The 24327-nt window shown below is 38.3% G+C and overlaps 2 protein-coding genes across 7 annotated transcripts in view; one reads left to right on the top strand and one right to left on the bottom strand.

Annotated features, from left to right (window-relative positions):
• The window catches only part of LOC110848827 (talin-1), a 43165-nt gene that overhangs the window by 6510 nt on the left and 12328 nt on the right, over window positions 1-24327 (bottom strand). For 3 of the 5 annotated variants that reach the window (XM_022096153.2, XM_022096155.2, XM_035851029.1), the window contains exons 3-44: window positions 16499-17113; window positions 16322-16412; window positions 16079-16215; window positions 15827-15997; window positions 15632-15740; window positions 15390-15551; window positions 15241-15323; window positions 14859-15149; window positions 14724-14776; window positions 14497-14656; window positions 14275-14378; window positions 13712-13757; window positions 13504-13589; window positions 12687-12837; window positions 12452-12606; window positions 12127-12365; window positions 12011-12044; window positions 11757-11935; window positions 11526-11670; window positions 11318-11395; window positions 11229-11255; window positions 10889-11153; window positions 10627-10818; window positions 10329-10545; window positions 9808-10248; window positions 9424-9732; window positions 9158-9348; window positions 8771-8864; window positions 8353-8681; window positions 8165-8281; window positions 7974-8069; window positions 7778-7886; window positions 7297-7703; window positions 7183-7220; window positions 6808-7095; window positions 6552-6675; window positions 6385-6470; window positions 6090-6300; window positions 5764-6002; window positions 3103-3147; window positions 1364-1480; window positions 1247-1291 (exon numbers count right to left, since the gene is read on the bottom strand). In XM_022096153.2, coding sequence (XP_021951845.1) covers window positions 1247-1291; window positions 1364-1480; window positions 3103-3147; window positions 5764-6002; window positions 6090-6300; window positions 6385-6470; window positions 6552-6675; window positions 6808-7095; window positions 7183-7220; window positions 7297-7703; window positions 7778-7886; window positions 7974-8069; window positions 8165-8281; window positions 8353-8681; window positions 8771-8864; window positions 9158-9348; window positions 9424-9732; window positions 9808-10248; window positions 10329-10545; window positions 10627-10818; window positions 10889-11153; window positions 11229-11255; window positions 11318-11395; window positions 11526-11670; window positions 11757-11935; window positions 12011-12044; window positions 12127-12365; window positions 12452-12606; window positions 12687-12837; window positions 13504-13589; window positions 13712-13757; window positions 14275-14378; window positions 14497-14656; window positions 14724-14776; window positions 14859-15149; window positions 15241-15323; window positions 15390-15551; window positions 15632-15740; window positions 15827-15997; window positions 16079-16215; window positions 16322-16412; window positions 16499-16634 — 6597 coding nt within the window. In that variant the 5' untranslated portion in view covers window positions 16635-17113. Of the gene's footprint in view, window positions 1-40; window positions 385-441; window positions 947-1013; window positions 1050-1246; window positions 1292-1363; window positions 1481-3102; window positions 3148-5763; window positions 6003-6089; window positions 6301-6384; window positions 6471-6551; window positions 6676-6807; window positions 7096-7182; window positions 7221-7296; window positions 7704-7777; window positions 7887-7973; window positions 8070-8164; window positions 8282-8352; window positions 8682-8770; window positions 8865-9157; window positions 9349-9423; window positions 9733-9807; window positions 10249-10328; window positions 10546-10626; window positions 10819-10888; window positions 11154-11228; window positions 11256-11317; window positions 11396-11525; window positions 11671-11756; window positions 11936-12010; window positions 12045-12126; window positions 12366-12451; window positions 12607-12686; window positions 12838-13503; window positions 13590-13711; window positions 13758-14274; window positions 14379-14496; window positions 14657-14723; window positions 14777-14858; window positions 15150-15240; window positions 15324-15389; window positions 15552-15631; window positions 15741-15826; window positions 15998-16078; window positions 16216-16321; window positions 16413-16498; window positions 17114-18060; window positions 18657-24327 lie in introns of those variants that run through there. The other 2 variants (XM_035851030.1, XM_022096154.2) reach the window with 2 other exon arrangements.
• LOC110848829 (zinc finger protein 433) lies at window positions 3084-5608 on the top strand. 2 transcript variants are annotated; one of them, XM_035851031.1, is made up of 5 exons: window positions 3084-4030; window positions 4087-4255; window positions 4647-4924; window positions 4997-5073; window positions 5408-5608. In XM_035851031.1, the coding sequence occupies exons 1-5, from the start codon at window positions 3223-3225 to the stop codon at window positions 5447-5449; spliced, it is 1374 nt and encodes a 457-aa protein (XP_035706924.1). In that variant the 5' UTR covers window positions 3084-3222; the 3' UTR covers window positions 5450-5608. The 2 variants fall into 2 exon arrangements, with proteins under 2 accessions (XP_035706924.1, XP_021951850.2); XM_022096158.2 differs by having other exon boundaries at window positions 3085-4030; window positions 4997-5608.

The raw sequence follows: 24327 nt of genomic DNA, 5'->3' as shown, positions 1-24327 counted from the left end.
CCAGCTGAATAAGCTAATCATAATCATGTAAATTATGTACCTGTCTGCTTGCATAAACTTTGTTGGCCTCGTTCTCTGTTGAAAAGTAACGTCTACGACTACTAATTTCAGTACAAGTTGGGGGAGGTAGTTTCGCATCAGTGAATTCTTTAATGTAGGAGGACCAGGGAGTGGTACCACCACTACTCGCACTTGTATTTAAAGACGCAGTAGCTCGTTCAGCCTTTTTCTCCACACTTTCGTATGTAAATTGGGTCAAAACGTGAAAAAATGTTTGCATTCTGCTTCCTTTATCTTCATAATCCGATATGACGAATTCACGCTTGATCCTATGGGCGTCGCAAAATGGAGCTACACCAGACGTCCCGTGGTATTTGAAACAGTCTGAAATCAAGCACACATTAAGAAAAGTCTCAAATAAAATTGAACCACATTTCTCACCATAAAACATACAAACAACTCTCCCTCCTGCCCTGTCATCCGTCTCATCATCCAAGACTAGCCTCTCATAACCTCCAATTTTTCTCCAAACGAGATGAAAATTTGTCCCATCCACTTTTACTCCACCTTTGGCTGCCTTGATCTTCCTGATCGCCTCGTCCTTCTCTTCTTTACTTAATGCTGAGCCCACCACCTTCTTGGTATAACCTTCTGGGGTGCATATGTCGAAATCAGGAGAGTCGAATTCCTCCTCTTTTACTTCTGGACGAACAAGAGCGTAGATTTGCTTTCTTATTTTCTCAACTCCACCATCTGAATGATAAACACGTTGCTCTCTTTTTATCGTGTTCAGGATTTCCCCTATTGCACTCCATTCCTTTCTTACTTCCCTCGCAACAATGGTCCGATCTTTATATTGCGGTGGGACGTCATCAGTTTTCGGTGGCTCTTGGACAATCATCTCCCATGAATACTTCGCCTTCTTTGTCGAGGAAGACGACGAAGCCTATGAACACAAAATTATTATTATATGTATGCAATTTCTGTATTATACCCTATCCTTATCGGCTTACCTTATCAGTTTCACTTGCAGGAGAAGGTGTGGTTACCTTTTTTGAAGACATTGTGCTTTTAAGAATTGATGACAATATTTGTGAAAAAGACGAAGAAAAATATATGAAGATGATCCCTTAACTATTAGAAAGTAAAAACTGCGGATTTTTGCCTGTTCGCAGTTAAACTCTATGCTTCTTGGTGTCTCACATGAAAGAATGATATGCCAATACAATGCAGAATTGTAACTTACGGGGGCAATTGTTCGTCCTTTAGGAATATCGGGCGAATCAAATGCCTAAAAATACCCATCTGATATAAATCTCATAATTATCGCCACAGCTTTGTTTTCCTATTGAAAAATACTCACCCTGACTTCTTGAGCGATCGCTTCGATAGTTGCTTCCAATGCTCTCGTTCCCCTCGTGTGTTCATCCTCCACTGCTTTCACCGTCTTCAGCAACGACGTAACATTGGTCACCATAATCTGCGCAAATAACCGTTGAATTAATAGTCACATATCACATTCATCCATCCATCTTCCGCACTAACTCATCCATACATGCAGTTAATTTGCTCACCATCAAAAATATACAGAAATTGACAATATGACAAAAATTATATGGGTCAGTTGATATTTTAAATTGTTTAGTTGACTCCAGCAACACATATATCAATAAAATACACTTATATTTAATGTTACAGTTTAGATTATATGCGCTGGTATCATACATACATATAATATTGGTTATTAAGTATTTAATCATTATTTGAAGAGGAGGAAGGCATGTGCCACTCAGCGCCACGGACTCCACAACATGAACATAATATTCATTACAATACTTGAAACACTACATAAATGTAAAATGCAAACTTGAAAATAAATTGCTTCTAGCTTTCAAATAATGTGCAGCGATATAAAATGTATTGCTTTAAAAAACACTGACTGCTGCGAGACATTTCATTTCATTATGCTATCATTCCACTTTTCCATTAGTTATTTGATTAATCACGATACACTACACGCTAAAATGCCAACAAGTTTCCCATTCATCCTCAAATTAAAAAATATGCAGTTGCACATCTATAGCTGACATACAGAGCATTGCCAACACAGAAAACGGAAACGAAGAAAGTGCAACAACTCAAATTTTCATCGCTTACCTGGTGTGACAAAAATTGAAAGATGGAGAGAATTGTGTAAACCTATAAAATGCTTCCACATACTTCGCCTCGTTTGTAAAATTATTTATGTGATTGACCCATTGAAAGCAATTTATTCACAAATCTCAAACTCAACATGAAACAATAAAATTTTCGCACAGACTGATAAATAAATATCAATAGGAAAAAGTGATATGCATTGATTTTAGATTTTAAGAAAGACAAAAACGAAAGTCCACAATTCCGCTGGAAACTTTTCTTCGATTAAAATAAAGACTAAAAAATTGGGAAAAGCGGACGAGAAAATGCGCTAACAATATTTTATCTACAAGCAATTATGTCTCCTCCTAATACAGATAATTTAATTCTGATCAGTTGCCGAGTCCGTAGCACAAAGTTGAAGAATCAAATCGTCTTCATCTTGCGAAGTGACCCAATCATCGTCCTCTATGCCTGAATGGCCTTCTAAGGCTCGAACGAATTGGTCAACGAAGTGAGCCCGGCCCTCCGCAGACCCATATTCCTCCCCAGCCTTCGGCAGAAATCAATTATTTTATTTCCAGATTCATTTTATTGAGCATGAATCATCACATCACGAGTCGCTCAAAAAGAAGCAATCCATTCCATGCTCATATAAAGTCAAGTGCACTTTTGTTCTATTTAAAAGGTTGTTTGCAACACTTTGCGTCATAATGTGGTAGTGTTTTGTTTTTGTCAACAAAAATATCAAACTCAACCCCAGCTAAATCTAAAGGGATGAACAACCAACCAGAATCAATATATGCAAGTTGGTAATAAGAAACAGCAAGAGTAATAAAAACTGAATGCAGTACTGTTACATATTAAGTGAATACATATCTATCAAGTTGCGCTTCTGACGGGAGAGATAAATTAACGGCATGTAGGAAATATTAGAAGCTATTGGATAAATGGTCTGCAACATACCTTTGCAGATTCCTTTAAATTTTCCATCGGTCCATACGCGGGAGTCTGAAATGAATAAATAAGTGTTCACGTTAGAAGAACCTGATTATTGCATTTACTATTTTATATTTCAAATAAAATATGGAAGATTTTTCGTTTGCTATAGGGGGTGTTAAACAAGAAATTAAAACAGATAGATACAAGTGTCGTATATGCCGCAAAGTGTATGCTAATAGAAATAGTCTCTCCATTCACATAAAAAATAAACATAAAATTGCGAATAAGTACATTTGTCCTCATTGCGAGTATGACTATACGACAAAAGCGGATCTGCAAAGACACTTGGAAAAAAAAGTGTGTGCAATTAAGACGGATAAGAATGGAAAAGCCATTATCTTTAACTGTAAACATTGTCCTCGAGAGTTTGGTTCAAAAATTGCTTTAACTTTACATATGAAACGTGTACATGAAAACGAATTTGGTAAATTTATGTGCACCGTCTGTGAGAAAAAATTCGGAACAAGGAACCACATGAAAAAACACATGAGAACAATACATTCAATTAAAAAATACACGTGTACATTTTGCGATTTAAAATTTAATCAAGAAGAAAATCTGCAAGCCCATATTAAAACTCGACATTCTGATGATGCTACGACAAGACAACAAGAAAAATTTGATAAATTGACAACTTCCCAGCGGAATCTCAACGCATATTTGGCTTGCAATTTACCAAACGAAGTCATAAGAGATGTGACGAATAAAACGACGGAAAAATATTATTTAAAGTTAACTACTCGCCAAAAATGTCGCATTGAACTATATAAGATGTTCAAACCTAAATGCATGAACGATGTTGTTGAAGTACCTCATAAACATGACTATTGTTTTACCTTTGACAAGGAAGATGGGACATACAAATACCAAGAACGGATTCCTGATAGTGAAGGTAAGATTTGAAAAAAATAAAAAAGCCGGTCCAGTTTTTAATTGATGTATTTTTAGAATTCAAGGTATACTGCTACGTTTGGAGGGATGGGACTACGTATGAAATAATTGACGTCTATATTGGTTTGACCGTTCTCACTCCTCTGGAGGCAACTAAATCTAAGTGGTACAGATTAGTTCAGTGGGGCAATAATAAGGATACGATAGTAAAAGGTTGTTCGGACAGGTAAGAAAACTAAATATTTAATATATTTAATGCCCACTTAGTTCATTAAAGTTTGTTGGGGATGCTGGCTTCCAAAGAGCGATTGTGGATTTTGAAAGATATGTACAAATGTACCGTATGAATATTATCAACTAGACGTGTAGAGAAAAGGCAACTTGAGATATTAACTATATATATGGAATGGCCGATAACTACCATCGGCTGTTCCGGGTCATGGTGGAATGGCCGATAACTACCATCGGCTGTTCCGGGTCATGGTGGAATGGCCGATAACTACCATCGACTGTTGCAGCAATGCCTTACACGACTAATGAAACATAAAATCTTAGTTAAAACGAAATACACTAAAAATGAATTGCAATTCTCAACAAATTTAATGTTTTTAAAATAGGTCACTGTTTGAAGCCGGTCACTTCTTTTGTGCCGAAGAAGCTTTCTTTGTGGATGGACTGATCGCAGATTGTAAAGAAGCTGGACAACAGTTGAAATGGATTGCAAGGGGAGAAAGTGGATCTATTTGCTCCTTTAACCCTAAAGAATGTTACATTCTTCTGCAACGTTATTTGGGTCAGATTAAGTATTCCATGAGGAAGGGAAGTGACGTCTGGAGCAAGCTAAGACTATTTCCTGATATGACTTTAGATAACCTTGTTCAAAATGAATTTCACGGTAAATAGATGACACGAATATTTATAATTATTTAGTTTTATATTTTAATTCATATTAAACTTTTTGTTGTAGTTGACCTAAAACGATATATGGATCTAGTCAAGGGGAATCCAATCGAAAATCAGCCAGGACTTCTGAACATACTTCTAGTGATTTTTACAGTTTCATTAAGCCCGACCCAGGGGTTGATCTACAAGTCTGATTCGAACTCATATTTAGTTAAATGTGTCAAATTTTAATTTTTAAATTATCGCAAGACGGACGGACTGGTAAGCCGTCCGTTACTAAGCCCTGGGTCGGGCTAGCAATATGTATTCTTATGGGGATATCTATAAATTATGCCACATCTAAAGTTTTATGTATTCGTATTTGTGCTTACATATCAGAAGGGTGGGGGAGGGGGGAGGGTTCGAATGGAATTTTCGTGTGACATAATTTATGGACTTGCCCCATTGTAATTGCTATAATATAACTACTCTACAGCATGTTATCCCAAAGTCCGTACTACTACATGAATTAAAATAGATTCGTAGATTGTATTGAAGTAACAGAATTGGATTGTAATCGATTCCTGATTATAATCGGGTGAGAATTCTCCATTTGTGATGAGATTATATTTTTGCAAAAAAATAATCGTCTAAATAAGTGTCTAGGCATGTTAATTACCATATATATATATATATATATATATAGATTAAAATTATATATAGAATAAAGTATATTAGTTTGTTCTTTAAAGTAATCTGTTTAGTACGGAAACCCTATATTGTAATGTTTATGGAAGTTCCAATTACAATACTAATTAATGAAATAAAAATAATTTAAAAAGTAGTATGTACCTTGGAAGCCAACATGGAAGGATCATTTGTCCCTTTGCCAGCAGCAGACTTAGTCGAATGGATAAGATCATACAGGGCTCCAGCAACATCCCGAACTGCATTTATTAACATCACCTGTGCTTCTGGGTTGTTGGATCCTAAGCTGGCTGCACCGAATTTGACTGCTTCGGCTAGTTGGACAATTGTGGCGACAGCATTTTGGGCAGCGGACGCCAGTTGTTCCTGGGTGGATGCGGCTCCTACGAGACGAGAGACACGAAGTTATACAATTGAGCCTAGATGTGAAGAACTTTAAACCAAATATCTAAATGTCACTGGAATCGTACCTGCTACAAGTGTTTTGGTGTCTTCCACGAGGGCTTTGGCAGTTTTCAGAATATTTTCTCTGTGATCTGCAAACGTTTCTTCTCCTTCTGCATGCAAAGTTCCAGCTGTGGCAAACATGATGGTTGTATCTAGATCTCCAATTATTCCAGAAACGGTGGAGGCCGCATTGATGCAGGCCTGAGTACCACGAGATCCTGCTTGAAGTGCAGCCTAATAAAAATTAATTTCAAACGTTATTAGTTAGGCCGTCCACACATTCAAACATAATAAAACCGCTTCATATCAATTTCTTACCAAGATGTCAGACACTTTCTCAGAAACAACACGATTCGCATCAGACAAATCACGTTGGGCGAAAGTATCGCCATGAGAGAATTGGGCTAGCAAACATAGAATAAATTAGTTGACAAGTAAATGTGAGTAGTAAAAATTTTCAATAAATTCCTGAATATTGTTCCAACCTGTATTTCCACATCGAACTAAATCAATGCAGGCTCTTCCCAATTCTTGAACACCAATTCGAAGTCGAACACCGACATCTTGAGAAATCGTGGTAGTAATTGCACCCCTTGCGTCGTTTGCCAGCTTCAAAAATAATAAACAGTGGATTTAATTATGGGAATAAAATAACTCAGATAACAAACAATTCAAGTTTGGTTGGAAACACATTGACCAGATAACAAATATATTACAAATTCTACGTATACCCATATGTACCTGTGTATAATGATGGGATAGATCTTGAGATAATTGTGGCAGTTTCGAGGGATCGATAGTCGCCTTTGTGACCATGTCTTGAGACAAACGAGCAATTTCTTTGGCAGAGTTAACCATACGGGATTGATAGTCAACGAAAGATTCGGTTGCACTACTTGGGGCAGCTTGTTGGTCTAGTTTCACCATTGAAGCAGCAATAGATTCTGTTATGGAGGCCAAAAGTCCACCAGCCCCAGAGGATATTCTTTCTAACGATGATTTGAGATCGTCTAATCCTTCTTGGAAACACTATTATGTACAATAAGTAAATAGTTATTTGACAGTAATCACTAAAATATATAAATTTAACTGTGTTATTTCAAAATATATAATTACCTGACTACTTAGATCAAGCTCAGGATGAAGATTTATGGCTGAAAAAATAATAAAAAATATAAACAAGGTCTTTACGTCTTAATAAATATAATTGTCTTGAAAAAAGTTGCTTACCCTTAGAATTTCCACCAGACTCTTTTGCGGCACAAATATATTGAACACAGCTTTCAAGAACGGTCCGCGTCCTCTCCAATAAATTGACTTGCTCTTTTGTCTCAATAATGTTGGAAGCTGTACCCACGATATTTCCGATCAAATTGTCGATAATTGATGTGAGGGAAGAGACTTGATGGCCTAAATTCTCTGCTTCGCTTCTACCCGAAATACGAAGTGGTTCGACGTGTTCTTCAGCACCTCGCAATAAGCCTTCAGCATTTTGAACAAAACCTTGCAACGTGTTGTCTTTTCTCTGTGGTAAATTTTGTGATACGGCAGCAAGCGAGGCTTGATTAACTTCACGGAGGGCATTGTTCAATTTCTGAATCGCAATTTCGCATTCCTTTTGACCAGGTGCTTTCTCTCTACAAAATAAGAGCAAAACTCATTTAAATTAAATTTTCGCAAGTAAAGTTCAAAAGTCAATAATAAAATATACCTTAAAGCAGTTACAAGCCGTTTAATTGAATCGGAGACTTGCTTGCTATGTTGGGCAAGTTGGTGCCAGGTTGGAGGATCTTTTGGATTAATGGCTAGCGATTTTGCAGCTAGAAATATGAAAGAACATTTTTTTTTGCAAACAGGTTCCTTATATTTTTTAAAATTAGGCATGTTGGGCATGTTGTATTGGTTACCTGTTAGCATATTACATGATCCTTCAATAACACTTCGGCCAGATGATACAATTGGTTCCTGAATTACGCGACCCTTCACACTGATTTTTGCAGGAACTGCAAAAATATACCACAGTTTTATGTAAATTTGCTTGACACATATTTTCTACTCCATTTTTTAAAATATCGTAATGAATAGTTGATGCTCTTACCACCCGCAAATTCAGGTTGCCCAGCATATGAACGCAATGTATCGACTGATCTAATTAGCGAGTCGGTAGCTCGTTTGCACGTTTCTTTCTTCTCCGAGGACTGGTCAGTGTCCAAAGCTGGTTATAAGTTAATCAAATTAGTAATGGTAAACATTAAAACCCGTAATTGGTAGTGTATTAATGCATACCTTTAATTTCTTTAACAAGGCCCGCTGTCGCATTCGCAACGTCTTTCGCCATTTGAACGAACTGTCGCTTTGTTGTGGAATCGTTCGTCCGTTCAGATGCGACCCGGCATGAAGTGCATAAAGCTGAAGTGTGCTTCGCAATGGTCGTTGCAGACGTTAATACTTGTTGTTGAGTAACTTTTGGGCTTGAGAGGGATTGACAGGCAGACTTGATACTTTGTGACGACTGATTTATGGTGTGCATGTCAACCATTCCAGGCCTTCCGGCAACGGACGTAGGTTCTGACGCTGCAAGTAAATAAGCTGATTGGGCAGTACTTTCAATGAGCCTAAAAAATAATGAAAAATGTGTAATCAATATCTGTACAATGTATTTAGATGGATTAAGTTATGAATCAAGACATTATAGTTTACTCACCCACAAATAGCGTCAGCAGCGGCATTAACTGACCCCCCAAATTGATCCAGCTGACTTTCTTTGGCAAAATTTGCTATTCCCGTCATGCTATCACCTATATAAAGCCAACAAGCCACCGAAACCAAATTAAAATTTGTGGAGACAACACATTTCACATTAATTAGAAACAGACACAAATAAATAAATAATCAATAACTCGACTCAACTCAATACCCAAAAGACAAGAGTTGCTTTGCTTCAAGTACAGCCTCTTACTAATTCAGGCTACTACTTATACTACTATATTATATTAATTTAATTTCATGCTACATTCGAAAGTCGGGTATAAATAGTATACTTTTTGAAGCATTATTATGTATTTAAAAGATAGAAAGAAATTCAATTTACCCAATAGTTTTGATTGATCAACTACAATTTGTTGGCAGTCAAAGTAAGATGAACGATTAATTGGCTCTGAAGGATTGTCTAAAAGTGGTCTAAGTGCTTGAATTTTCCTGACAGCATTGTCACATTCTTTTTGACCCGGTGCAGCGGATGAGCAAGCGTCAATCAACTGATTTAGACTTTCGTTAACAGCCCTAAACCAAAAATAACAATAAGTTTAGTTTGTCCATATATTTGCATCCAAGTTTATACATTGAATTTGCCATTACCTGGCAGCGGATGAAAGTTGATTCCTCATACCAGGAGCATCAGGATTAACAGAAGCTGCCTTGGCCTGAACAAGAAGATTGGAAGTAGTAATTGACACACTTTTAAGCGTGATGATGATTTCATCCCGTATTTGAATATCCTCATGAAGTGCAGCAAGCTGAGAGCCAGCGTTTATAAGCTCGGTAGTTTTTCCACCAAAATGTCTCGATTCTGTCCCCAATTTGGCAGGATTTTTGGTAGCCCCAACAACGTCCAGCGCAGAGTTTCCAACTTCGGCTGCAAGACGTTGTAGTTCGGTTTGAAGTTGGCTGAATAAATACAAACAAATACAAATAAATAACTCACACATTATAATCCAAAAACAAAAAATTTGTAATGCTCACCCATAATTCCTACTTCCAGGAATTCCTCTCAAGTGGGAGACACCGTCATCCAGAATCAGACTAGCATTGTTAATTGTCATGATCGCATCATCTACCTCCCTTTGGCCAGGAATTGATCCACTGACTCTATCCAGAGCATCATGAACACCTTTGGCCAGTGGTTTCATCTGAGCTTGCTTCTCATATGCGGAATCATCACTATTGATTAAGCCACAGCTTTCTCGAAGCAGCGTCCAACTTCGTTCTAGGACTTCTTCCGTTGCTATCAAAATTCTCGAGTCGTTTGACGCAGCAGCAACTCCTCTGGATGCAGACACCAGGTCTGTAAGACCCGATGACATACTTTGGGCTGATTGTGACGAACCATTGGCATCAGAGGCTGACACAGAGTTCACTAGTTGATCAGTAGAGTTTCCAACTTTGCGAATACTTGACGTCAATCTGCAACATGTACGTTAATCGTTAGGAATTAATTGGGCATGTTTATCAAATTGCTTTAAGTAGTAAGTAGATTTGCATACCGTTGGATCGAATTTTGCATTGTATCTCCAGGAAGTGGCCTTAATTCATTTCTTGATGCTGCCTTCTGACAAGCCAAAAGTTCAGCTTTTACTTCTTGAACTTTTTCAGCAGCCGATTCAAGTTGTCGCCGAGGCTCGCTTGGGCCTAGCAAACCTGAATCTGCTTTAATGCGGTCTAAGGATGTTCGGAGTTCAACAAGTTCCATGGCAAGTTTGGCTGTAGTAATTTTAGATCAACTCGATCAGTACACATGCTTGCACAATTTAGGGAAAAGTTATATAATTTTTTATAACTTACTTGAGCATTGAGTCAAATGTCGTTGGGATGACGAGTCTTCGATAAAAGTGACAGCATGCTTGGTAGTGGACACTAAGGAATTTGATGGTCTCACGAATTTGTCCGTCGCATCGATAAGATTGCTTTGCGATGATTCATCTCCAGATTGTAATGAAGACTTTACGGCGCTGACCAACTGAGGAATTGTATCCGCTACAAAATGGCATATAATATAAATGCATGTAAATTTCGTTCTCGTCAGCCTTGTCTACATCCACCTTACCAACAGCACGGCAATCAGAAGACATTGCATCTCTTGTTGTAGCATTGTTGCAATGAGGAGACGCAGATTGTGCGGCAGCGATCGTCTGAGCTGCAGCAGATGCAGCATTCTTTGCAGCGGTTTCCAGTCTTCTCAAGTTCTTGCGTTGAACGGCACCTCCTGCAGCATCATTGGTCGCTTCCCTCAAGGCTTGTGCGGTTTTCTTTAGTAGTTCTTGATTTTTAGGATCGTTTGGCATTGATGCACATGCCTTAGCCGCTTCGACCTGCGTAGTTTAATAATTGTAATCAATTTTTGTAATTAGCATTGCAAAGCATAAATTTAATTTATATTAACCTACCAGACGTGATGTTGCCTCAGCCAGCACCTAAGTAAAAATAGTTATGTTTAAAGATTATTCTAAACTAATTGGACTAACTATAATCATACTTTCGCTGCTGCGATGAGCTTTTTCTGAACATCTGAATCCGGTTGTTTTTCTGCCTCCCCTTTGATTGCTTGAATAAGCTGTAAAGTGGAAAGAGACAAAACATTAATTTGAAGAAGTATTTTTCTAGAATATTTACTTCAAGTGAGTTTTCGAACGTAAGTGATAAGAATACAAAATTGATCAATTTGCTAAAAATAATTCACTAACCTGAGCAGTTGCTTGGGCTAGTATTCGAGCTTGACGAACCATGTCACTGGGGTCATGAGAAGTGATAATTTTATCAGTAGCGACGAGAATTGTGTCTACCGCTTCTTCTTGACGCGATTCTTGGACAGAGACGCGCGCTTGTGGTCTAAGAGAATAATAACATTTAGTACAAATTGTACTATAACATACATATTTTCACAAAGAAAAGTCTACTCCTCTAATTTAGCTTACCTGATATGATCCATTAATCGATTAAGTGACTCGGAAACTTCCCTCGCAGCCGCTTGGAGATCATCCTTCAATGGCCGGTTTTTAGTAGACTTATCAACCGAGGACAAAACAGCTTCCACTGCTTGTGCCACCTTCCTTGTAGCAGTCATAAGCTCGCTTCTACACTTTTCATTGTTAATCTATAAAACGAAATACAAGACGGCGTTATAAAACAAAATTCATATAATTGCCAGAGGAAAGAATAGCAGACTCACCGTGGGGGCAACCACTTTGGCGCAGGCGACCAACCTGAAAACATTTAAGAATGATTAACAGCTGGAAGTCTCCGCGGTGCAAATTATAAATGAATCGAGTGGAGTTGAACTCTTACTCTGATGCAGCTAAAGCTGTTTGGGCTGCGGATGAAATTATTTCTTCTCTCTGTTGTGGGTCATCTACGGTTTCTGCACATTTCCTCGCTTTCACTACTAAAGCTGCGGATGTATTTGCTACAGCCTTAGCCAGAGCAAGGAGCATATCTTGTGTCTCGTCTCCTTCCCCAATTGTATTCAACAACGCTCTCGAGGCATCCCCGACTCGTCCAGCAGCGCTTAGTAGACTCTGTCGTGGCTGAAATTGACGCCAGTAATTAGTACTCAAGTTAATGAAGACGCCTTAATGATAGCATAGACACCCATCTAAAATGTATTTCGTACCTCTTTGGTGTCTGGTTCGGCTGCTGTGAGCAGGTCTGAAAATGCATTGCAAAGTTTCCTGGTAGCATCAATCAACTTGTCACCTCCTCCGTCACCCATCAACGCGGCTAACATCCGAGCATCCTTCGCCACTTCCGGTAATCCAGAGGAGATGGCTGTGATAAAGTAAATCAAACAAATGTGGATTTTATTTCTTCCAATTTTTTGGACCTACTAATGAAATTGGTCAACTTACCACTGACTGCCTCCCCCATCGCCCCAGAGTCTACCTCATCCGTGGATGTAAGAGTTACAACATGAGCAGTGGCTGCATTCATAGCAGCGATTTGTGTTTGAACATTTGCTTTCTTCGTATCAATCGTGGTCTCCTTCCATTTCCTTGTGTGCTACACAAGTAAGACAGAAGTACTCTCAGTAACAAAATTTAGTTGAGAGTTTCTTTGAAAATTTAATGTTTCTGAAAGCTCTGCTCTGCTTTGGCACAAAAAAATTAATGAAAAACAAGAATTTGACAAAAAGCAATAAAATAATATTTAACAGTGAAAGCCAAACAAAAAAGAAATGCAGACAAGGAAGAAGGAAGAAGACGCACACATTCGAAAACACACAAAATGTACAAAATGAAATGAAGAAAAACGATGCAAATTCAACGCCAAATATTCTATTATTCAGTGACAAATTTATTACACTGCTAATATAATAATGAGAGTATAAGAGATTGGTAAAAAAAAAGTCAGTCTTTGTTAATACTGTTAATGACTGGTTGGCCAGTTTATCGGCGATTATTAAAATAAGATCAACAAGTAGTGAATCAAATGAATCAAAGTTACTTTTCAAAGTCAGTAATCATATTTGTAAGTGGACGTGTTAAGCAAAAAAAACTAAACATTTCAATCGATTGGGATCTCAACATTGAATTTACATTATATGCAATAAAGCAATGTTTCTAAAAGACACATTTACAGACACGTTCAAGAGACAAAATGGTCATTCATGATGATAGCTTAACAAAATTGCGTAACACGAGTGTAGCGAAGTCGGTAGTTACTAACCGGATCATCACCCATGGGTGGGAGGTCGAATCTCTGATTGAGAATGTCTCTTGATTTGTCAATCGCATCATGACCGCTCATCAATGCTGCAAATTTTTAACAAAAACAATTAATTCATCTCATATGCAAATGAGGTGACACGCCTAAATGCGAGGATAGTACATTCTAATATGAGGTAATAATTTCTATAATTTTTATCAAGACTTACCCCGCTTGTGGGCCGTCATTGGTTCAGCCATTTGGAGTTGTTGCATCTGTAAAACACACAATAATAGACAATGAACAACAATGAGTACGGGCGATTCAAGTTAAATACGTTTACAACCTGTATTCTTAATTTTCTAAACTCTTTCAAGAAATAGTCACTCATATTTAAAATAAAAAATATTTATGTTCTCTTTCGCTATGAGCAAGTTTGTAAGAGAAAATGTGACTGAATCCGAATAGATCCAACACGTTTGCAGAAATGAGTTAAATGTAAGTGGGTCGTATGCATACATTTCTCAGGGGAAATTGAAATATCGATTTAAACATTATGAGAAAGTTGCATGCAAGGAAAAATTTAAACGTGCGTATCTCTAATTTATCTGGGAGTTGCACGTCATTTCTGTGCAACCGTATGACATAAGAAACGACCTAAAATGCCACCTATTGCAATTACCTCATTCACCTGACATCATGCGTAAACAGTTCATACAGTTTCAACTCAACTTTCACCAGCGAGCATGCATCGATTAATTTGCTCTAATATGGGCAGAGTTCTTTACTTACCGTTGTTTCAGAAATGTGAGTTTCATGGACTTGGCCAGTAAGAGTGCTGTAATGGGGAGGTTGCAGGTGTCCGGTATGGATCGAGTTCATGCCGTCCGCTCCAGCTTGAATTTTTATAGCAAACAAAAAAATATTATTGAATACAATTTATTCCCTAAAGTCATACACTCAAACAGCACAATACAAAGATTTGAGAAAATTTAAAAAAGACCATGGTCTGACCTTGAATTACAGCAGGCTTAGCGACACTGCTCGTATCCAAAGGCCTTGGCACTGCTGGTGGTTGACGTTGAACAATTGTGGCACGAATTGGGCTCACATTATCTTCAAATAGAGCTGACCCCTCATCCCCCTCAATCCCTAAGTGATCCTTGGCTTGTTTCTATATAATTAAATCAATGACGTTAATTAGAAGTGGTTCGAATTGAATTTTATCGAATAGAACAAACCTTTTTAAGAATGATGTCAATGTACCCAGCAATAAGTTGAGCGATTTGTTCACCTTTTTACAAGCACACACATAAGGTTAATTAAGTTTTGTTAAACGTATTCATAAATTGTGTATCAATTAAATTAATAGTTACCTTCAGTTGTCTGTACACTGTAGTACTGATCCGAATAGTCACCAAAGTCCAGGGTGAAAGTATTTGGAGATGCGGCCCAACGGCGGACAGTTGTCAAAGGCCACGTCTTTAGAATTTCTTTTGTCTTTTCATCCAAACGAAGAACAGAGTCCTTCGTGACGCCCAACAGCCTGGGGACCAACTTGTTCTTGCCTGGCATTTTCTCTTTCACCAAGAAGAAGGTGACGCCATAAGTGTCAAGTGCTCTTGCTGATTTGGCGTATAAGGCTTTGGCATCCAATTCGGAAAGACCTGAACCAAACAATCAAACAATGTTTTATATGAATTAAAGTACGAGCCAATTAGTTGTCGATATGTTAAATTACATTTAAATTGTGCTTACCCATATGTCGTCGATGTTCAGCAAATATCTTTTTTTCAATGGTTTTCACTTTCACATATGAAGATGGTAGAAATTCTTTCGGCCTGGAACAGTATTTAAATATTATAATCATCCAAGTTACAGCTTTTGCAATAAACATTAAGGCTTACTCTAAAAATCCAGCGCGATGCTTCTGTGGATTGTGATCACCAAACTGAATTTGGCACTGGACACCGGCAAACTCGCAAGCTTTGTCTTGCGTCACAGGATGAGTACCATCCAAAATTGCATCCCTGGCTTGAACGTACAAGAGATTGAGTTGCACCGGATCACTACACGAAAATACAGTTTATCAGCTTCGTATTAAATATGCAAGTTATCCCCCAAAAAAAGAGTTACTGTTGATACTTACTGTTGATCAATATTTTGATCAGAAAAGAAGAATTTCCTTCGAAGTAGTAATACTTCGGCTTCCTCGACACCCTGTTCTCGTAAAGTTTTTCCGTGATCAATCCAATTCACTGAAATAAATAAGAATCGTAGTCAGCATCATAACACTAATTATTTTATAACGTTGTGACATGATCATATTGTGATTCTCGCTTACTTTCGTCATCAGTTTTCAGCTTTTTCCTTAATTGTTCCATCTTAGCGTCTCGTTCCTTCTCCTCCCTCTTTCTTCGCATCGTAAGTGTTCCATAATTATCTGACTTATTCAGCGGATCATTATCCTCAGGCAGTTCTCGAGCTAAACTGTACTCGTCATGATTCGTAATACCTAAGTCAAACATTGGGTTAACTTTGTATTTATTTGAGAAAATATACATATTCTTTAATTATCGGTTTAAATAATTCTTACCCATCTTTGTGCAGATCACGACCATCAAATTTGCAACATTTTGGCTGTCGTCAATCATCATAGTTTTATTTGTGCCATCCAACGTTCGTACTTTAAGTGGTCGCATCTTTCTCCTATACTCGATCATGTCTCCATTTCTGAGGTTATTTTATTTTATAGAAAGAGACAATAAGTTACATTAGTTAATTGATTAAATAATAGTCAAGCTGTGAACTGATTTGAAAACTATTCATAAACGCTTACCTAAGAAGAAAGTAGTCCAGCGTTTTGGACGGTTCTAGCCACGCACCAGATCCTAGCGATTCGCCGGGAAGGAAAAGACCATAGTCTTTCGCTGTAAAGAAACACAATGAGAATCAGAAACAAATCCACTATATTTCCTTATCTAATAAAGTTAAATTAAATTAAAGAATAACTTACGTTGACCAAGATCCGGCAACTCGGAACATTTATCTCGGATGATTTTGCAAGCGTCAAAAATTGTTGTGGACGGATCAAACTGAAGAGTCTTCGTTACACTCTTTTCCACAATGAAAACCTTAAGTGAGAGCGCCATTTCGTCGCCGGTTTGTCGATAAGACAGTTGGCGAAATTAAGATGAGAAGAATGAGAGAACGAAGAAGTTGATTTATTTACAAGTCTTCTCCTTCTTCTTCACTCCCTCCTCCTCTTTTGTATCGTTTCAACTCAAGTCGATTGATTGAATCATTAGGTGAAATTCGTGCGAATAATTTGCGATTATTTTCAGAAATTGGTACAGTTCAAAAAATAACTAGCTTTAAAAATTAAATGTGAAATGAATGAAAACAGAAAAGTGTTTGTTTTGGCTGGGTTCTTATGATTTTGAGTGAGGGGCTTGGTTGTTGGTTTGAGCGCAGTCTTTAGACTCCCCTGTGTCGTATGGAAGACGATATCTTGTGCTTTCTCTTCTGAATTCCCCTGATTGTGACTTATCTTTAAGCTTATCGTTGTCGGTTATCTTCTCATGGCAGTGGTAAATTTCAGGCAACTTCAAGGCTGATAGGATAGGGCAATCTGAAGATAAAAAATGAAGTGAATCATCAATAAAACTGAACCATAATGGCAAAGCATGGCATCTTTTATTGTGATTTTGTAGTTAAATTCGTATAATAATACTGATAGATTACGCAATTTGTATTATAAAATTTCCGAGAAAATGCTACTCATCATACATGATTTATCCCAATAAGGAATCAATCACAGTGACTGACTGCTTAATCATAATGACATGCCTGACTTTCACTTTTAACATTGTAGGGTTCACTGGAAATCACATCATCCAGTTTTACTCTACGGTAAATGTAAATTAAGTGAAGCAAGTATTAATACAATGATTAGACAGGAACTGGACTGGGCTAAAGTTCACCCATGTCTTGAACTTGACATTGATGTGATAAGATTTTCCCTTAACTGGGCTCATTTCATACTCCAATGCCTCTAAATCCAATCAAGTCAGTAATTAAAAGTGAAATTAACAATGTTATACAGCAGCGCAGAGATTAATGGCTTTGTCTGAATTTACTCAAGAATCGCAAATAACAAATTGGATATTCCTTGAGAGAGAAAGTAAATTTAGATTTGAAACACAAATTTTCGTAGGAATTATTTTGATAAAACTTAATTTTATCATGTAGCATCAAAAACAACACTTATGCAGTCAATGACACGATCTCATCGTCTCCATCGCCTGCATAATGACGGCTTCCCAGTAAGGAGAAAGACCCATCAAATCAGAATCAAATGGACGACGAACTACATAATCCAGCCGGATTATGCAATGGCTTAACTTGACAGACCATATTAGTAACCATCCGGTGTAACTAACTGTACCAGGGCCACTCCTAAATTAATGATGACTCCCATTCTTAATGATTCATTTATGTACTACATTAGTCTCAAAGTGCCTCCGGGAAAATTGAGAAAACTGTTTAATTTACGACAAGATAAACCACTAAACGTACCTTTCTTGGTGTAAGTAAACGAAGCCGAGATGAATTTAATGGAATATTTCTTGATTTGAGGAGGATGTGAAGACGAACGAACGAACAACTGTGTTTTGTCATGTTTTCTGACCTTTTTGTTTCGGTCTGGTTTAATAGATCGAGTTTACGGAACGGAAAGGTGGTGGGCGTTGAAAAAGAGGAGACAAATGAGCCGCATTTTAAAATCTTCTCTTTTGACATGCCCAACCTGTCTTTAATTGCATTTCAAGTTTTACTCCGAAATGATAAAGATTACGAAAGCAGTAGTAAAATGACAAAGTTCACTGCAAAATCTGTCCGTTTACGGTCAAATATCCCAAGAGGACTTATAACCCGGCCATGTCCGCCTCCTCCCTCGTATTTGTAAATCACGACACAATGGGAAGAATTGTATCAAGTAGTCAGAAGAACTCTGAGGAATATTTCTCCTCATTTTGTTCCTTATTACAAAAGTCTATGAAAACTCGTCTCAATTTCCCTACCGGGCTTAACAGGATTATATACCTACAGAAATTTACCAAATTGAGACGCCGGATTAGTACTACGGAGCCGAGCTAAAGACGGACTTTTTGGGTGGTCAGTCCCAAAGTCAGAGAGAGACTGAAGGGACAAAAAAAGATTTCTGGAGCTTGGGGAAGATTTCCGAGATTTTCGAATCAAAATCAAAACGAGTTGGGGTTGGGCGGGAGGCGGTGAAAGTGGGGGAATGGCAGCCAATCCCACACGCCCAGACTTGGTGGCGCCGGCAGACGGAAAACTTTCCCCATTTTCTCCAATCCCTTCAGCCACTTTGTACATAGTTTGGCAGTTAAGGGTTAAATAAAATCAGATCCGGCCAGCCAAACCCAAGGAGGAAGAAGAAGAAGGGTTCAGCAGTCAGTAGTACGAGAGGAAAGATGACAAATTGCCAGCGACAATGGCGAGATACGAAAATATTTCATCTCTCCTCACCAAATCTACGATAATACCGCCCAGGTACTAGAGATAGGTCGTCTCATGGCTAGACTTTTTACTACAGAAACTCCCAAAAGTCGTCGGGATACAAGAATTGGAATAGGAAACTCGACAAGGTTTAACATAATTTTCGTGCTTACAACTTTTTACTGCGTGATATTCAACGTCTCTCGATGATATTGATACACAAAAAATTTACAACTCTTTTATTCCCTTTTATTACAAGACTGTCACCTCGACAGGCAACGATAAAGGAAAGCCATACATACTTTCTCCACTGTTTTCTCCATGATATTTTTAACCCCGGTGACGAAAAGTAGGTCCATTGTGTGAAAATGTAATGTTTGATGGGAGACGTTACATAAAGGAATAATTTGTGTAAAACTTTAACGCTGTGATTTGTATGCTTATATAAAATCACGAAATCACTGTGAATCCCTTCACGGGGGAGAAGAACCAAATCTACTCCTAAGGATAAGATAACTTGCTCTCAGCCATATCCCACCCTATTGAGTGAGCAGCATTTTAGTTCCACTAAAACTTTCTTCCATCAGCCATTTATACATCTCAGTTGCCGGATCCGACTTGATGGCGCCGTGGAAATGTCCACTTTTTATGCCCGTCAATTCACCAGATTCTTCCAGATAATGCTCCAACATATCCCTCCCTCCTCCTCCTCCTGCGGGGAAAGTTTTGACAAATTTCTCTCTCGTATTCCCCCTCCACCCGTGGCATGCATGGGGAGAAAGCAGCCCCTTCCTCAATGGCATGGCAGCACTACTCATGTACTACGTCTACTACTACTACTTCTAATGTCATCGTGGCTTATCTTGTCCCATTCAATGATAAGGACGGGATACCAAATATATTGCTGGTTTCCTCCTATATGCATCGTAATTGTAAGTGTCTGCACACAAAAAATAACTTGATTAACTTTCAGAATCTTCTCGCTGGTATAAATAAACCATGTATTTCTTACTCCCACGTACATGCGAATATAGGGATGCGAGTAGTAAACTTGGAGTTGGATGAGACCCAATTTTTCTACAAATTGAGTGAAAGAGGTATTCAGTAGTGGACAAAATAAGCAAGCATGTATTTCCATTTACACTTTACAACTCATGCATATATAAAATCAAGAGAAAAGAGAAAGTCGTATCCACTTTCTCCAACTCAATTATAAAAATATTATGCTCTCCTCTTATTTCTACGCCTAATTATTTATTCGTTCCCTACCAGACTCGTTTTTTTACAAACTGTTATTTTAAAGAGATCCTCGCGATCAAAATATTTGTGCACCAAAGTGGTTGCACTTACTGTTCTGCATCCCCCTCAGCTTTTTATTGTGTCGGAGAAGAGCATTTGTGCAAGTATTTTATCTTCTTCCAAGAGGAGAGGAACGGTCTCTCTATAAGTAAAAGTCTTACGCAGTAGAATGTTTGTAATCCTCAGAAAAATAGTCGTGGAATACAATGCAACACTATTTATGACTGGGTCTGGTCTGACTCTCGCTTTTATGGTGTCGTTTTTATTCCTTCGTTACGTTACATTATAGAAAAGTGCAGCACAATGCAAACCAAGTAACATGCACTCAGGGAGCAACGTCAACTGAGTGAAACGATCTGTGAGTACAAGAATGTGGGGCTTAGTGAAATGCTAAATATTGGTGAAAGCTGCGAGTTCCCCTGGGAGGAAAATGTGTACGAGAGAGAGGAAGACGTACCAAGCAACAATACCGAAACTGGCAGCAGAATCAACAAACCGAGACCGGAATGGGTCGTCGGGATGAAGTCATGGAGGGCATTCTTTGATTCCGATTCCGGAGAAATGATGGATTCACGGGCAATGCTTCGTCACGCATGGTCTTCCAGAGGGACCAGCACCAGAAGCAGTAGCAGATACGATACTTGCACAATAATGCTCAACAACAGACGAGTATGTTCATACAACAAAGTTCTGGTTCGTGTGTAACCAGCCAGTTTTTACAAAATGTAAGATTTCCATTCTGAGAAGAAAAGCACAAAATTACATTTTACGCACAATGAAATGAATGAAAGTCTAGTTTTTATGCGTACAATTTTTTACATACACTTTTTTACATGCCCTTCGACTTGCACGTTTTTTAAGAAAATGTCAACATCAATGTTTAATATAATTTTGTCCCGTTTTGTAAATTAGTTTTATTACTTTTCAACTCTACATCTAAAATTTAAAATGCATGTATTTCACCCCATGCAGCACGACCCATCTGATCTTTCCAGAGATTCAAAATCAACAAATTTATGGAATCTTTTTTCATACAAAAAGCACACTCAGCTTCCGCTTGGATGATCGGAATCGGACATTCACTTCCGGTCGGGTCTCACAGATCACGTCTGACCTATCCATTTCACCATGAATGTGGAGATGTGGACATTTCCACATAGAAAACTTTGCCTTACTGCTGCTCTGCTGGGGAACATTTCACTTTACCACACACATAGAAATCGAGGACCAAAAAAAAGATAGATTTTGATCTTTTCATTCTCGTCTACTCCTCCGGCCTGACCAGACCATCATTGTCCATACAGATCGGCCCGCGTGGCTTGTTCTTTTATAGAAAATATAAAGTGCATCCTCCATACGAAACATTCAAACAAATAAATGAAGCATTTATACGAGGGGGTGACTCGACTCTTGACTCACTTACTTTCCCAAAGCCCTAGCCGTCTAATGAAATGGATACACTTTGTACACCATTGTGTTTCTATTATGATTGTCAATTGTGCTCCGGCTTCCTCTCCCTCTTCCGACTGAAATGGATCCATAAAATATCTGTTGTTTGCCAAGCGATCTGTATCACAAGGAGTGAGCAGAGAAATTTCGAGATGCACTACCAACCACCACATCGCACCACGAGAAGGTCCCACGATAACTGCATATCATACACAGTAGTAGTTCCAGGCATCCGTGTATATTCGGGTTTGACATGATTGGAGAAATTGAGATGTGATGTGATGGAATGAGATGAGACGGCCGTGAGTGATCTCTCTCCTCCATTTCCTCCCCTCACAAAACATGACATGGAATTGATGTCCGATGCTAAATGCGGATTATTATTGGGTGGTGGATTGGTTGGATTCACCACCACAAACATCCACAAACATACATAAGTACACCGTTGGCTGGAATATGTAAGAGAAAATTATTGTGCAAACTTCCAGCAAGGTTTTTCATCTGTCATCAATGTACAAATTCGGGTTAAACTTATTGCCCGTTAGGAGCCAGTTATTCTTGCCACGAATGTGTAAAATGGAGGCAAGAATTTCACAGTAACATCATGTACATCACTGTCAAATTTGTAGATTTTGGTGGTGTGGTGAGTCCTGGTAATTTACAGAACCAATAGAGCCAGATATCTCTCCGAGGAAGGGCACAGAACATGAATACCAGGGCGCGATACGCATCAACAAACTTGTCTTCCCTTTCTCTCTCCCACCATAAATTTCATCGCCAAAAAGACTGGATTTTCTGAAAGATTTTGGGTTTGTTTACTTATCCAAAATCTGACGGTGGTGGTGGTGGTGGGGGTGCTGGGAATGAATAAGATGGAGATTTCTTCTCCCCTCGGTGCACTTATGTATTCTTCCTTCTGAGAGGAAGTGGAGTTTGGGAGATGGATGAGTCTGTTTGCCACTGTCTCGTCGAATTGCTCCGACCCTCCTTCTCTACTTCGCTTAAATTGCAACTATGATAATGATTTCGGGTGGGTGGCTTGGCTTGTGAAAAATTCGGATTGGCAGCGCCTTAATGATCTTGTTGGGTCAAAATATGTAGATATTTTTTGGGAAATCAGAGCCAGAATCATAACCACATTACCAGATCTTACTTATTTTCTCAGCATCTTAACTCGCTATCTATCCCTAATTAACAATGGTTTCACTAATTGCACTGCAGCAGAGGTGACAACCGATGCACTAAATCATACCCCATTATTCCTGCATGTCATCATAATGCACCTTTTTTTATGAACTCAACAAACCTGACAGTTGTTCATTTCATTTGAAGGTCTTCACACTTATGAAATCGTCATATGTTACGTAACGCTTATTTATAACCGTCTCTCATCATCACAATTGCTTTAAATTAAGAAATGCCAAACCACTTACAATACAAATTGCCTCGTTAGCCCGCACTTGGTATTTAGTATTTAGTAAGTAGTAAAAGGTGTCGTTATGAATTATTCATCCTCCTCCTGGCTAAATATTTTTTTAAATGATTTAATTCACATGAGTATGTTATCATCTAATCCCTGCTCACTTATTTCCACCGTTTTACCCCCATGAAACTTTTACTGTCTGTTTAACCGAGTGGTGTGCGTCGGATCTTCTGCATATTACACTCCATTACACATCAAAATTCTCTCCCTCACCATAAACACTCGTACAACGAGTACTTACATTTCCTCATTCATCGAATACATACGCAAGTAGCAAACAATACAATACAATATAACCAACGATAAAGAAAGTGCTTTCAAATCACTGAAGCAATAATTGTAAAGTAATAATAATAACGAAACCATATTTAATATTTAGTACGCACACACCCAACTCTGCACTTACTTGTATTACCAATTATTATTATTGCCATACTCAGGAGGGGAATAATTGCCAGGAGACTTAACAGCTCAGCTACTACTAACTAAAAAGTTATGACACGTCCGCATATAAATCTTTGACATTAATATTCAGCACTCTGAGGATGAGTCCGACTCATTTAAAAATCCTTCGTATTAAGAAATGAAAAGTGATGTTACAATTTATGCGGACCAATGTATGTACAAGTTTTGAACAAGTCTTCTCAATTTCAAAAGCAAGCAATCACTTAAATGAATTGCTTTATGTAATATAAAATTGCATTAGTTGGTCGGTTGTTTGGTGGGGTTGTGTTTGAATGGATGGGTGCGAGGGGACTGCTGGACGGATGGGAAAATATCTTTTCATTAGTGTCAACGGGCCAAGTCTTAATTCAGTTAGGAAAAGTTGGAAACGACGAGTTGGTGGACGTTTTAAGGAGAGAAATCAAGGGAGGAGGAGGAGGAGGGGATCTCGTACTTTTATTTTATTCCCAGATTTTATTTATGACCGGGAATGAATAGTCGCACAGGGTACTTTACTTATCAAGAAGAGAGAATCAGCCTTTGTCCCCGGCTTACACAATGCCATGCTCTGCTTTCACTGGCGCTGACTAAAGCCAAAATAAATAACGTGAGTATTCTCAAAAAATAAAAATGATTACTGCGAATAAATG

The sequence above is a fragment of the Folsomia candida genome, unplaced genomic scaffold (assembly GCF_002217175.1).
Source record: "Folsomia candida strain VU population unplaced genomic scaffold, ASM221717v1 Fcan01_Sc004, whole genome shotgun sequence".
Taxonomy (NCBI): domain Eukaryota; kingdom Metazoa; phylum Arthropoda; class Collembola; order Entomobryomorpha; family Isotomidae; genus Folsomia; species Folsomia candida.
This window is presented reverse-complemented; position numbering and strand designations above follow the sequence as displayed.